The sequence below is a fragment of the Dinoponera quadriceps genome, unplaced genomic scaffold, assembly GCF_001313825.1.
Source record: "Dinoponera quadriceps isolate SergipeBrazil2010 unplaced genomic scaffold, ASM131382v1 scaffold2600, whole genome shotgun sequence".
NCBI classification, from domain to species: domain Eukaryota; kingdom Metazoa; phylum Arthropoda; class Insecta; order Hymenoptera; family Formicidae; genus Dinoponera; species Dinoponera quadriceps.
In genome coordinates, this window is record NW_014556795.1 from 1,963,603 (window position 1) to 1,976,801 (window position 13,199).

Here is a 13,199-nt window from a genome sequence, read left to right on the forward strand (position 1 = left end):
GGTGAACACGTCGACAATCGATCCGCGTCACGTGACGTGCCGAGTGCCGCCGGTGACGCACGAGGCGCGGCGGCCGTTACGCGCATCCTTTGTGAACGCGCCACTTATATCAGCGGTCCGTGCCCTTCAAGTGACACTTCTCGGTTAGTAACCGCCGCGGACGGAGCTGGTTTTTCTCCCGGTAAGTAGCTATCTTGATCTTCTCACCTTGGCGCACACGCCCCGCGTTCTCGTTCGCGAACGAAGCCGCGTCTGTGAATGAATCGTTGCGATCGCCGTTGCTCGTTCGTCCCAGCCGGTCGTTCGCGTCGTCGTTCTCGCGAACGTGCCGTGCGCGACTCGGCCGGATTCAACGACGAACGCCGGCCATTCCGATGACGTCGGCCGAGTATCTCGTGGAATCCACCGGGAATCAGACCTATGCTTCCCCGAGGAACATTCGAGATACTCGAGTGACGATCGGCACGGTGATGCTCAGCGCACGGTTCCTTCCGCGTTGAGAGGTTACAGGACCTCTGCAGGCACCGGAAAATCGATTTCTTACATGCCCCTACAAAGTGACTCGAAGAGCCGGTTGTTTCACCTTTGGATAAATTTATCCGACAGATATCCGAAGAGCCGTCCCCGTACGGAAATAAACTGCAAGAATATGAGAAGATCACTGATACACCATTGAGAACGTTATTGAGGAATAACAACTTCGAGACTTTTGTGTCCTGATTTTGGACGTTTGTGCTGTCTGGGATATTTCAATAATTCATTCTCGTTTATTCCCGCATGGGAACGTCATTCAAATATTCATTCATTAGACAAATTCACCCGTAGGTGGAACAGCCGACCACGAGAGTCTTGCCGATAGCTGTAGTTCAGAATGTTATTTTTCATCGGAACTTATTCTCGGAAGCGTAAGAAAAATCGAAGTAGAGTAGAAGACGAACCTTGTCGCGGGAATGCGTTCGTCGACGATGCAGGAGAACCCGGACGAAGCCCGAACATCTTCCTCGCCGCTCCCTGCGTTCCAGCGCCAATCGCGATTCCGGTGCGAGCCTGGAGTCTTTCGTCGAACGATTCAACTTCGATCGAATATTCCCATTTCAAATTTGTAGACCGGCATTCGCAATCAGATTTTTTTATTTTTAAGATGCTCATTTCGTACGGCTCATTTCATTGGCCACAGAGCATCTAAAGATGAACTTAAGACGGTCTGAAAACTTAGAAATCCAACTAGGGATGCACCGACCTTAAAGCAAATACCTGGGAACAAAGCTTTCGTGAAGCAATTCTACAATGAAAATTTAATACGTGAGATTTAAGAAATTGACCAATCATAATTGACTTTTCTTCTATAATTCGATGTCTTAATTCTTATGCATTAAATTCTCATTGTAGACCCCGCTTAATGGCCTCGGCATTTCAAGAAATTACGATAAGGGAGAACGAGTTCCCAATCGATATGGCGGAGACTGTACCCGCAGGGACCGGTTTGTGTGCGCCGGCTGCGAAATTAAGCGAGGAAGTGCCGTCGTTACTCAGTTCTCGGACGCGCGGAAAATTGCCGCGGCATCATTCTAGCCGCGCGAGAACAGCTCGCGTGTTTCCCGGATAAATTCGGCCGCGCAGAATCGCACGAGTAACGTATTCTCGTCCGTTCATTTGTCCGCCGAGAAAATCGGTGGTGGTAGTTACGCCAGGTCGGAAAACAATCGCGTCAACGCGCCGAGAAACGAACGATGCCGGTCTCGGATGATTAATACAGCTTTTTTCTTATCGTACGATACCCGATAATCCCGCGAATGCGAGGTCACGATCGTCCCCCAAGGACGTTGACGTCGAAGAACTCGGGACACACCCCTTTAACCTTGCCTGACCTCCAAGGTTTGCCCGGCCAATCCGATGCACGACCCGTTACGTGACATGTGCCAAGACGTTGCCACCGCAGCTGCTTTCGAAGATAAACCCGACTAGAGGACAGTTTATGTCACATCTAACGTTACGCAAGCGGCATTTACGATTTATCCGAACGTATCTCCCCGACAACTTTGTTACAAGCTGCAAGCTGAGCGCGTATTTACCGCGACAGATGTCGATAAGGATTTCAATTTTACGATCCGGCTTTTATATGTGTATAATTTCCATTTAACGCTTATTTAGATCCTGCTGATATTATGAAACGTGTTCTGATACGACGTTAATTAATAAAGCGTCACCCCTTATCTGACCTCATTTTAATACAGCACAGTTACTCGCCTCCGCTGCGACGACAGATAAGAACTTGGCGTCAGCCTCGAAAAATGTATTTCCGCCCATCGGTATCCTTGAAACAAAAAACGGGTCACCTTCAGCAGAGCGTTTCTTTTGCAACGGTTGGAAGTTTCCCGAGCTGAGATTGGATTATTCTTTCAGATCCGGAGGAATAGCCTAATCTCAGCTGACCGAAAACTCCCGACAATTGTGAAATAAACGTGTTCAGTTGAACGCGTCAGTCGGCAATTAGCTTACGCTAAGAAAAAGATATCTTCAAATTCCATTCATTTTATCGCATCCAAATCAATCTCACCATTGAGATGCTCCGAGGAAATCACGCGTCCGTCCCGCTCTAACCTAAATTCTCCGAATCCACTGACGAGGCTCGCCACACAATGAGACTCGTCTCCTCCTACCTGTTCCACGTGAGCGCAATGGTGCGGAAAACGCATGACCGTTGCGCAGCTTCTCGTAATATTCTCATCCGTCGGTTTTCCAGTTGCGATCAAGAGGACGACATGAGCAAGATCGGAATCAACGGATTCGGCCGTATCGGCCGTCTCGTGCTGAGGGCTTCCCTGGAGCGCGGTGGTCAGGTACGTGTCGACAAATCGGAGTCCCGAGTCAACCGGCAGCTTCTCTTCAACGAGGATCCGCCGCCCACTAATTCCGCTGTCTCTGTCGATTAGGTCGTCGCCATCAATGATCCCTTCATCGGTCTCGACTACATGGTCTACATGTTTAAATACGACTCCACCCATGGCAGATTCAAGGGGGAAATCAAAGCGGAGGATGGCTGTCTGGTCGTCAATGGAAGCAAGATCGCCGTTTACAGCGAACGCGAGCCGAAGGCGATTCCGTGGGCGAAGGCCGGCGCCGAGTACATCGTCGAGTCGACCGGCGTGTTCACGACCATCGAGAAGGCGTCCGTACGTGATCTCGAGATTACTCGACCCCGGAGTGGTCGCGCACCTAAAACGCAACACGAGCGCCGATGACAAGTGTCCTCCATTTTAAGTTGGCATTTCGATTAAAAAAAAATCGCTTTAGGTCGGTTTTACATTAGTAATCATGAGTGAGTAATCACGCAGTGAATTATGATCGACTGGTGATTGGTCAATTTCTTACGACTTTGCGATAAGGTGACTAATATAGAACCGGCCTTAGAGAGCAGTAATATTTATCTATATGAAAAGCAGTCGTGAAAGATCTTATTCAAAACGGACAAGAGCAGTCTTTAACAGACAGATTCACGGAAGTGCGAGATGGATGCTTGTTAGTATTTTTGTAGAATGAATTTTGCGCACAGATGACGCCTGCGTGACCACTGTCGACTTAACTAATTCGATTGATTTGTTAGGAAATCTCATGGAATCTCGTTTTAACGCAGGCTCACTTGGAAGGCGGTGCCAAGAAGGTCATAATCTCCGCTCCGTCGGCGGATGCGCCGATGTTCGTCGTCGGTGTGAACCTGGAGGCTTACGATCCGACCTGCAAAGTAGTCTCCAACGCCTCCTGCACCACCAACTGCTTGGCGCCTCTCGCCAAAGTAATCCACGACAACTTCGAGATCGTTGAAGGCCTCATGACTACCGTGCACGCGATCACGGCCACCCAGAAAACCGTCGACGGGCCTTCCGGCAAGGTAACACTACGTGACTATTTAGCGAAAAATGGACCACACGACCAGCGTCATGTATGCTGTATCATTCTCTGGATGGAGAGTTACATAATGATTCTCTAATTATAATAGTTTCAATCTTATCAATCTGTACACTGCCGAATCTCGAATTAGGCGCATCGTTTTGGAGTATTCGAGCATCACAATCACTGCTTTGGAGCATCTTCATCGGTTCACAGAATAATCAGCAGTCGTGACACGGCGAAAGTCTCCCTGGGAATTGTGCGATAATAAAAAGTTCCAGTCTAGAAAGTGATACAGCATACTTGATATCGATTGTATAAAAATTGAAAGAAATCACTGTCGTAATAACGTTTTTCGTTCTCTACCTGATTCTCACAGCTGTGGCGTGACGGTCGTGGCGCGGCGCAGAATATAATACCCGCGTCGACCGGCGCCGCGAAAGCGGTGGGCAAGGTCATCCCAGCCCTGAACGGGAAGCTCACGGGTATGGCCTTCCGCGTGCCCGTGCACAACGTGTCCGTCGTCGACTTGACGGTCCGACTCGCCAAGCCCGCCACTTACGACGAAATCAAGGCGAAAGTGAAGGAGGCCGCCGCCGGCCCTCTGAACGGCATCCTGAGCTACACCGAGGACGACGTGGTCTCGTCCGATTTCATCGGCGACAACCACTCCAGTATCTTCGACGCTAAGGCCGGCATACCTCTCAATGACAACTTCGTGAAGCTCATCTCGTGGTACGACAACGAGTTCGGCTACTCCAGCCGGGTGATCGACCTGATCAAGTACATGCAGAGCAAGGACTAAGCTGTCCTCAGAAGTCGGTCATTCATTCATGTCCTCCTCTTAGCTCCGAGCTCGTCGTACGGTTAAAAAAAAAACGTTCCATCGTGGACGTATCTGTGCTGTATAAGACACCGCCCCATATTAATCAGCGTTGTTACTAACTTGTAGCAGGGATGCGCACGAAGTAAAAGCAAGGAGCGCAAGCAAGTCGTACTCTTTCTTCTCGCGCAGTCGATATACACAGGTATAGCTGAGCTACTGACGTGTTTCCCGTCGTCGGTTGCAACAAGACAGGCACTCTCCAGCGCTAATCCGTATCCAAAAGTCCGCCGCGATGTATCTCTGTCTTGTGTCGGGATTAATTAGTCAGCGAAACGTAAATGTGAACGTTGTAACATAAACGTTAATGCGAACGGAATCTATGTACTCGCGCAAAGTTTGTATTTACGGCAGAGAGAGAGAGGGAAGTTTATGATTTCATTCATCGTAAACGAGTACCGATTTCTGATAATTACTCACGCGTACACGTATTTACTTTCCATCACTCGTTCGTTCATATACCCGAGAGAGAATCCTCGTAAATATTAGTGACTGGTGGGGCACGACTGTTCATTATTTTTCATTTACACGACATCAATAAAAGTTGTTATGAAACTAAAGTAGTTCCTTTATTTTCATGCTCGACAGACACTTTTGTATTTCTACATCGTTACACTTGCTTTTCTTTACAGGGCCGCAGACAAGAAATCGGAGATTATATATATATATATAATCTTTACACCGTATATATTTATACAATTACAAAAAGTCTCCTTACTCGAATACTCGTTGATCTTCAAGCTTTTAATGTCCCATGATGATGTTCGACGGGAAAATATCGTCATTCAGTCTGAACGACGGTGGTACAAACTTTCAAATTTCGCATTATATATGGCACAAAGTTATTATTTTAATAACGGATGGTCGCTTGGCAAATATCTGTTCTGCTTATCTGCAGCGAAATGAAGTAAAAATATTCAAGGGTGTGACGTTTTATATTAATTACGGGTCAATATATATATAAATATATATATATATTTGATTGGATAGGAATGGCGATTCGAAGATGTGAAATGCTGAGAGATTAATATAGATCTGAGCCAGAAAGAAAAGGGCTAAATCTTACGGGGTGAAGGGGGCAAAAATGAAATATGAAAGTTCAACTGTTCAAGCAACTCTTGCGTACGTTTTCTCGGAGCTATACGTTGAGCAATTGCTAATCGCTATTAGGAATAGCTACATAAACGGCTAGAAGCACTCCCGCTCGTCCAGATCATTGCATTTGACCTGGTTTCTGCTGGTTGATGTGACTGATAGGTCTATATTCTTCTCACGCCTCAAACAGTCCGCATCCCACAACTATAGTAAATACTCTTTTCTTTAATCTACGATGACAGGGAATCAATACGTGTGTGTATAACGATGATTTTCCAAAAAGTCGGCACAGCAAAATCGACGATATTCAACGTAAAATTGATTCTTCAAGAGAGAAAACGTTATTAACCTCTATATAAATTTATTTTCTTTTCTCTCGAAATATTCTGTTCCTGCAGATTCCACATTTCTCGTATATTCTCTTTCTCATTTAACATTTAACAGCATCTCTCTCGCAGGTACTCTCTGTCTCACGAAGTGAAGTACAACATCATAACAGTCCAGATTATCCCGTTTTTCTCGTGGCTCACGCCCACGTTCCTTTCCCGTTTACGACGGAGATTTTTATACAGCCATACGAAAATACAGTTCGATTTTGTTGCAAACAATAAATATCTATCGATTCTGTCTTTACAGTACACGGCTAATTCGAAATTTACAGCGGACACGCGTATGACAAGTCTTCCGTCCGCTCACGGTGAAAACAAATAACTTGAGATTCATCGATATACAAACGATCACGGGATATCTTGATATTATCTTTTATAAAATTAGCAATTTTTTTTATACACAAAACAACAGTCAGAGTCTCAACTATCGACACTGAAGTGGAATAATAACATGACAGATGCACTTGTATGGCGCGTACATAGAAATACGTGTATAAATTCACTCGGCGATACACACAAGTTTTACGATGAGTCACAGGGGGTGAATACTTTGATAACGTAAATTTCGAATCGAATGCATCTTTCAATACGTTTTTCCTTGCTTTATAAATGTAAACAGTATGCTCAATCTGGCAATCTGGCAATTCATAAGCACTTATAAATTGTGTATTTTCAGTACAGAGATCATGATCAGTTTTGTACACGATTCATATAACTGATATATATATATATATATATCATATAGACACTCTTTTCCTCCTTTTGTCCTAAAAGTAAAATACCTACATAACGTATAGTGTCTTTTTGTTTTCCTTTTGTAAATTTCATCCCCTGCCGCATCTGTCCGTCTATGATTATTATGAATATGAATGAATACTTCGTTGGGAAAAGAGGAATTCTAGACTAGCATAACATGTTAAATACATGTGTTTACAATGAGCCGAGGATACGTAACACCTCGCAACTTGGATCGAATGAATGATAAACGAATAACAATCACATCAGGTCAAGAGTAGGAGCTTCGCGCGCAGGTTTATGCGTTCCTGGAGCGCGCTAGCTAGTTCTCGGGTCAGTTCTTCGCAGACTAGGCGTAGTTCCGCATTCTTTTCCCTTAATTCCTGCAACGTCAGTTTCTTCTCGTCCTCCGACTCGTCCTTGCCGTCTTCCTCGCCGCCATCTCGTTCTGGCGAAATCACATTTCGAAGAGACGTAAATAACTTCCAGGCAAGCGAACGCCACGTTGGATTTTTCAACCCAAATATCCGAAATCGGATGTAAATTCAGTAAATTTCTTTATCAGTCGAACGACGAAAATGTGCATATACATGATTTTGTTGCTTATTATCAAGGTGGAGTAAATGAATTTTTATCTTCAATTGAGTTAAGTCAAAAGTTAATGGCTTATAAAATTAACTTGGTTAAGTTACAGTTGAAATAATTTTTCACTTAACAACATAGTTATCGCCGCCCAATCCTGCTTATTGTCCCGCGAGAACCAAGAGATGAAAAGGTGTCTTACTTGGACTGGGTTTCCTATAAATGTGAAACGCCCCACAGACTCCAGTGAATTGTTGAGACTGCGGCAGGGTATTCTCCATAGATGGATTTTCAGGCAGTTCACTCTTGGGGGAGAAATGAGAGAAGTCGGCGACGAAACCTTGACTTTCGCTCAATGTCCTTTGACCCTCACCTTCGCTCCTTTGACCGACCAATTTGCGTGGCGAGGTCTGCAACGAAAATACATCATTGCGTATAATTCTCGTCGCAGTTGCGAATCAAGTGCGTTACATCATAAGTCGCGCGGACAATGTGTGGCAATATTTTTCTTCAAGGGAATGAAACAAATTTTTAAAAGAAAATAAAAAAGATGCGTGTTGCACATAAACGCACACATGAAGGACTTACAATTCCTGGCGAAATTCTAGGCGGTACCAACGGTGGCGCTCCAAGGAAACTTTGACCGTTTTTCCCTGAAAGAACATACGTAACAATTTGTACAAACACGAGATTTTAATCCCGTCGTTAATGTCGTAGACGTAACGGATGTTGTGATACCATGAAAGTATTGAAACGGGTAATCAAGAATAATATCGATGTTATTAGCGATACAATATCAGAAGAAAAATTCTGACACTGGTATCAAAACTAAAACAAACTTAAAATTAGAGAAAATATAAAAATCAGGGAAGTGTTTGTCTTGCAAGCTACTTTTAAGGGTTACGTATACGCATAATAATCTTACTATGGTACAAAGATACTCCTACCTTCCGCACTAGACTAATAATTAATTATCACTTTGCAGATCGAGTTTTTCTCATCTAATGATTATTCTTGACACTCCTAATGATCATACAATACAAAAAAATTGTTTAATGGAAATCAAGAGGGGGCACAAAAACGGCCTTACTGACCTTCCTCCTCCCCATGGCCTTTCCCGGTTTTTCAAGTATGTCGCAACTCCCCAATGTCGTATCAGTGGTATCACAACATCCATTGTATTAGGGATGCCCATAAGTGATGTCGCTTTTTGATACTTATGCAAAATTTTATTCTATTTCACATTTAATTCTCTCAAGATTTCACAATAAGCACGATAAACGTCGATAAATTTAATTAGTATGCAAGTTATATGTATCAGGCGTGCAAATTAATTCGGCGCATTTGTGTAATCATGAATGAAATTTCATGGAAGAAGGCACCGAATTAATTTGCACGCCTAATAGTGAGGTCCACGCGAACAAACGGTGTGTTCGTTCAATCCGGAGGAAACGACATCGCTTTAGGGTACCCCTGAAAGAAACGGCCCCGTCCGAACGGTACCTAATTTGTTAAGATCGAGGCTGGAACTGCGCGCGTGCGTTCTGTACGGTCTGGGTGGCGGCGGCGGCGGCGGTTCCTTCTTGGGGGTGACGATCACCGCGTCTTCGGGTGCTGCCGGCTTCTTCGTTCGTTGGGCCAGCGACGCCACGGCGGCGTGCTGCAGCTCGTCTTCCGCCAGGGTGGTGCAGCTGCTGCTGCTGCCGTTGGCGCCGGAAGCTAATATCGCCGCTTCGGGCGTTAGGCGCAGTGGCACCGGGTGCAAGATCTTCGGGTCACGCTCGACCGCCGACTTCTGGAAATCGAAATTCACTAGCTGCAGTCCCGGGCTGGTGACCGAACTGCTCGTGCCGCCGGTCGGCGAGTCTACAAACTTTGTCCACTCCTTGTTCTTCTCGCGGGTGCTCGCGCCGGAGGTCGCGGGGGGCGAGGATTTCGTAGCGGCCGGCGGGATCTGGGCCGCGGTGGCCGTTTGCACGGCCAACGGGATCGACAGGGACGGAGGTAGGACGTCGGGTAGAGGCACGTGATTCCTCCTCAGTACGACGAGGTGCATCGCCACGTAGAACTCCTGCAGACTCAGCGCACCGTCCCTCGTGACGTCCGCGAGCTGCCAAATGCGTCTGAGCTCGGCCACGGGTAGTCGGGACTTTTCGAAAAACGTTCTCGCCACCGGCCCGGCCAGGAGGCCCTCCGGGTCCGGCTGCAGCTGGGCGAATTGCGCGGCGTAGTAATCACGCTGCTCGTCACTGATGATCCACACCTCCTCCGGAGGGAAGCCCGAGCCGTCCCCGTCGCCCTCGTCGCTGCTGTGACGTTCCGAGCTCTCCTCTTCCGTGCCCAGCAGCTGTCTCTGCTCCTCGGAGACCAGCAGACCCTGCCAGCCTCCGGACACGGAGTCCAGTATCGTCTCGCCGCCCAACATGCCGTCGTTCCTCTCTTGAGTGACACTGTTCGTCGGCGTCGGGGAATCCGTGCTGCCGCCGGTCTCGCGCGGAGATTCCGCCTCGCTCTCACTCTCGGTCGTACTTTCCGGGACATGGCATCTGTTCTTCGCGGCCCGCGTCGAATCCGAGCTCCTCCTGCCGTCCTCGTCGCCGGAGGTCGGCCATGTAAATCTTGGCAAGGTAATAACGTCCAGAGATGCAGTTAGTACATCTCTACAAACTTCGAGACCAGCCTGATGAACAGCTATGAGCTTCAACACTGCGTAAAATTGCTTCTTACCCAAGTATGTGTTGCCTTTGGTGCCAATGCAAATATCCAATATCTAGAAATTGAAATGACAACTGATCGTTAATATATCAATATATGTAAATATGTTCATGGAAAGGTATTTGTATATGCACGAAGTTGGGGAGTAACGTTACCGTTTCAAGTTACTTTTAGCACAGCCTACAACAGGCGGTAGAAATATGTTCGCAAGAAGCAGGAATGAGAAACTGACCGATCATATTCAAATGTAAGGAGAATAATCGACCATGATTGGTTAATTTCTCATTCTCGCTTCTTATAAACCTACTCCTACTGCCCACTGTGGCCAATGGCTGACTTATTGATTGAAAACGTTTCATTCCTTCAATTTTTCATCTATATTTTGAACTCTCTTTTATCGATAAAAGTGCCTCTAAAAGTGGCTTGGGAACCACCCGATTGACCGAGGAGGTCTCTAATCGATAAAAGAGAGTTCAGAGTACCGACTTTTGTCTTAAAGAGAAGCATAACAGTCTTGAGTCTTAAAATAAAATGCCATTCTGTATGTGATTGACGACGAACCGTTGTATAATAAATAAAATAAACAAATGATAATCAGATCAAGATTTAGGACACACCTGCTCCCTTCTTTTCAACTGAACTTACTGCACTGATCGAGAAATGCATGTGTACACACACATCCCGAAGCATACGAAGTACATAAGAGATTCTCACGCTCCGCGGTGTGCGTGAATTCCAGCGCGGCCAGTTCAGCTGAAAAGACCAGCTGTCTGAAAACTACAAGTCAAACATTCAGCCGAGTTTCCCTACTTTTCCCGGATCGATGTAACGACGGACAACAAGTCACCTCCGCGGAGGTCGATCCTCCCGACCCTGCACACATGCACATGACCTGACTCAAATTACTCCCCAACTGGCGGATTAATCGGCTCGGTAGCTGCGACATAACCTCCACGATTAGACCCGACATGCTAATCTCATCAACGCGTATTCGACGTTCTCACGGACGTCACGGAGCAAAAGGCTCGACCGTGCCTGGCCACCGCCTGCAGGTGAATTCTATCACAGAAGTAACGCGAGCGAGCGAGAGAGAGAAAGAGAGAGAGGGACGCGCGCGCGTCGATAACAATAAAAAGAGAGAACATCCAAGGATATGAGCTCCGGATTCCTCCACCTTCATCGTGACGTCCCGGGGTAGGTTGGCAAAGCGCAGCAGCTCGGCGACCTTGATGACGGGCACGCTGTCGCTGTCCGCGTTCTCGCAGCAGTATATGAATATGTCGCCGTAATAGCGGTGCTCGGTCGCAGTCAGGTGCAGGCTGGCCATCGTCAGCAGCTCCCAGTCCATCTTGACAGCTCGAGCTCGACTCGAGAGAGAGAGAGAGAGGGAGAGTGCGTACGCTGTCCCGGCCGTGTGCCGTTAACGTCTCCGGGCCGCCCTTCCTCTCGCCCGCCGGTTTCGCTCGCTCTCTACTCGCGACACGGTCCGCTTCACGGTGTACGAACGCTCGCAATCACATAGTCGCGCGCGTGACGCTGAGTACGGAGAGAGAGAGAGAGAGCTCGCGCCTCCCACGGGAACGCCAGAGATGAGTAGTTTACGAGTTACACCCCATGCAGGCGATTATCAGACGATCACTAGCTCCGGCTGACCGCCCGTTGACTGGCTGCCGCGATGCTGAGGGAAGCCTGAGAACGGCCATCCCGCGGGGGCTCTCAAGGGACACTCCTCCCGACGCGACCTCTGAGAAAGTGCGTGTCAACTACGTCGTACACGCGTCTTCCGCCGGTAATGTAGTCGCTCGGTTCTTGTCCGTTATATTTACGTGTGAGTTAAACGAGGAGTTGAGAGTGAGGTTAATGAGGACCGATAATTAGTCACTCGGGAGCGGGCCGCATGATAGGCACGAGGCGAGAAAAGCGTAGTCTATAATGGGCAATAGGAGTGTGTTCATAAGTAAGAAGAAATCGACCAATCGCGGTCGATTATTCTCCTCACGTTCGAATTTGATTGGTCAATTTTTTAGCCTTGCTTCTTATGAACGTATCACCGCCCATTGTAAACTACGCTTCATCTCTTTCATTATACGACGAATACACCTGGGGAAAAACGATCGTATATGTGAAATTAGCTCGTATATGATTATATATAATCGTATATGTGCACTGCAACCGAAGGTTCGGCCGCGTAAGGGAGCGCGGCTGACCGGAAGAAAAGGGATGCCGCAAACTAAACGAACACGAATGCGAGGGGCGGTTGTGATTGGCGGGGGCCGTCGGCGAATCGGGAAGCGTCGCGGAGGGGGAAGAACGTTTGAAATCGGAAGAAGGAAAGGCGCGGAGTAGCATGGAGACGCGGGAAACGAGAGGACGCACATTGGGAAAAAGAGCGGAGAACTGCGCAACGAGATGACACTGGAGAAGTTGCTGACGGAGGAGGAAGCTGACGGAGACGCCCTGGTGCAAACTTCCTGGTGGAGGCCCAAGGAGACGCGGGGAAACGACCGATCGCCTGGCAACGGTAAGTGCGCTGAAAAATTGCCACTGTTCCCCCCCGTAACGAAGTTCGACTCGGAACGCGGCACCGGTGGTCGGAATCGTACCGCTAAGTTTTAGAAGATAGAAAGAATCCCGTCGTCGGCGGGATCAAAGGGCTACCCGGTGCGGTAGGCGACGCATGTTGCGTTATCCCGCCGTGCGCGCCCGATCGGGTCCCGACGTGTTCGCTAGGACAGTCTTGCGTCGGGATAGATATAAAAAAGTTAAGACATCCCCGAACTACGACGCGTGGGGATAATAGTTTAATTTATTCAGCGCAGCGGTGAGATCGGGAAATTAGTGTCTGAGGCGAGCGTCCGGTGATCCGAACATCTCTTCGGGGATGACAACTCAAAGCAGGAAGGGAATCCCTC

The 13,199-nt window shown here is 47.6% G+C and overlaps 2 protein-coding genes across 2 annotated transcripts; one reads left to right on the forward strand and one right to left on the reverse strand.

Moving 5' to 3' along the window:
- The first annotated feature begins 82 nt into the window (after positions 1-82).
- Positions 83-4,711, forward strand: LOC106748179 (glyceraldehyde-3-phosphate dehydrogenase-like). The gene is made up of 5 exons (XM_014626434.1): positions 83-181; positions 2,744-2,840; positions 2,934-3,173; positions 3,635-3,889; positions 4,268-4,711. The coding sequence occupies exons 2-5, from the start codon at positions 2,763-2,765 to the stop codon at positions 4,691-4,693; spliced, it is 999 nt and encodes a 332-aa protein (XP_014481920.1). The 5' UTR covers positions 83-181; positions 2,744-2,762; the 3' UTR covers positions 4,694-4,711.
- Positions 4,608-11,955, reverse strand: LOC106748177 (ralBP1-associated Eps domain-containing protein 1). Its single transcript, XM_014626430.1, has 5 exons — positions 11,462-11,955; positions 9,076-10,342; positions 8,161-8,225; positions 7,775-7,982; positions 4,608-7,438 (listed from the first exon to the last, which is right to left on the reverse strand). Exons 1-5 carry the CDS (start codon positions 11,633-11,635, stop codon positions 7,257-7,259), a joined length of 1,896 nt encoding a protein of 631 aa, XP_014481916.1. The 5' UTR covers positions 11,636-11,955; the 3' UTR covers positions 4,608-7,256.
- Positions 11,956-13,199: the final 1,244 nt, after the last annotated feature.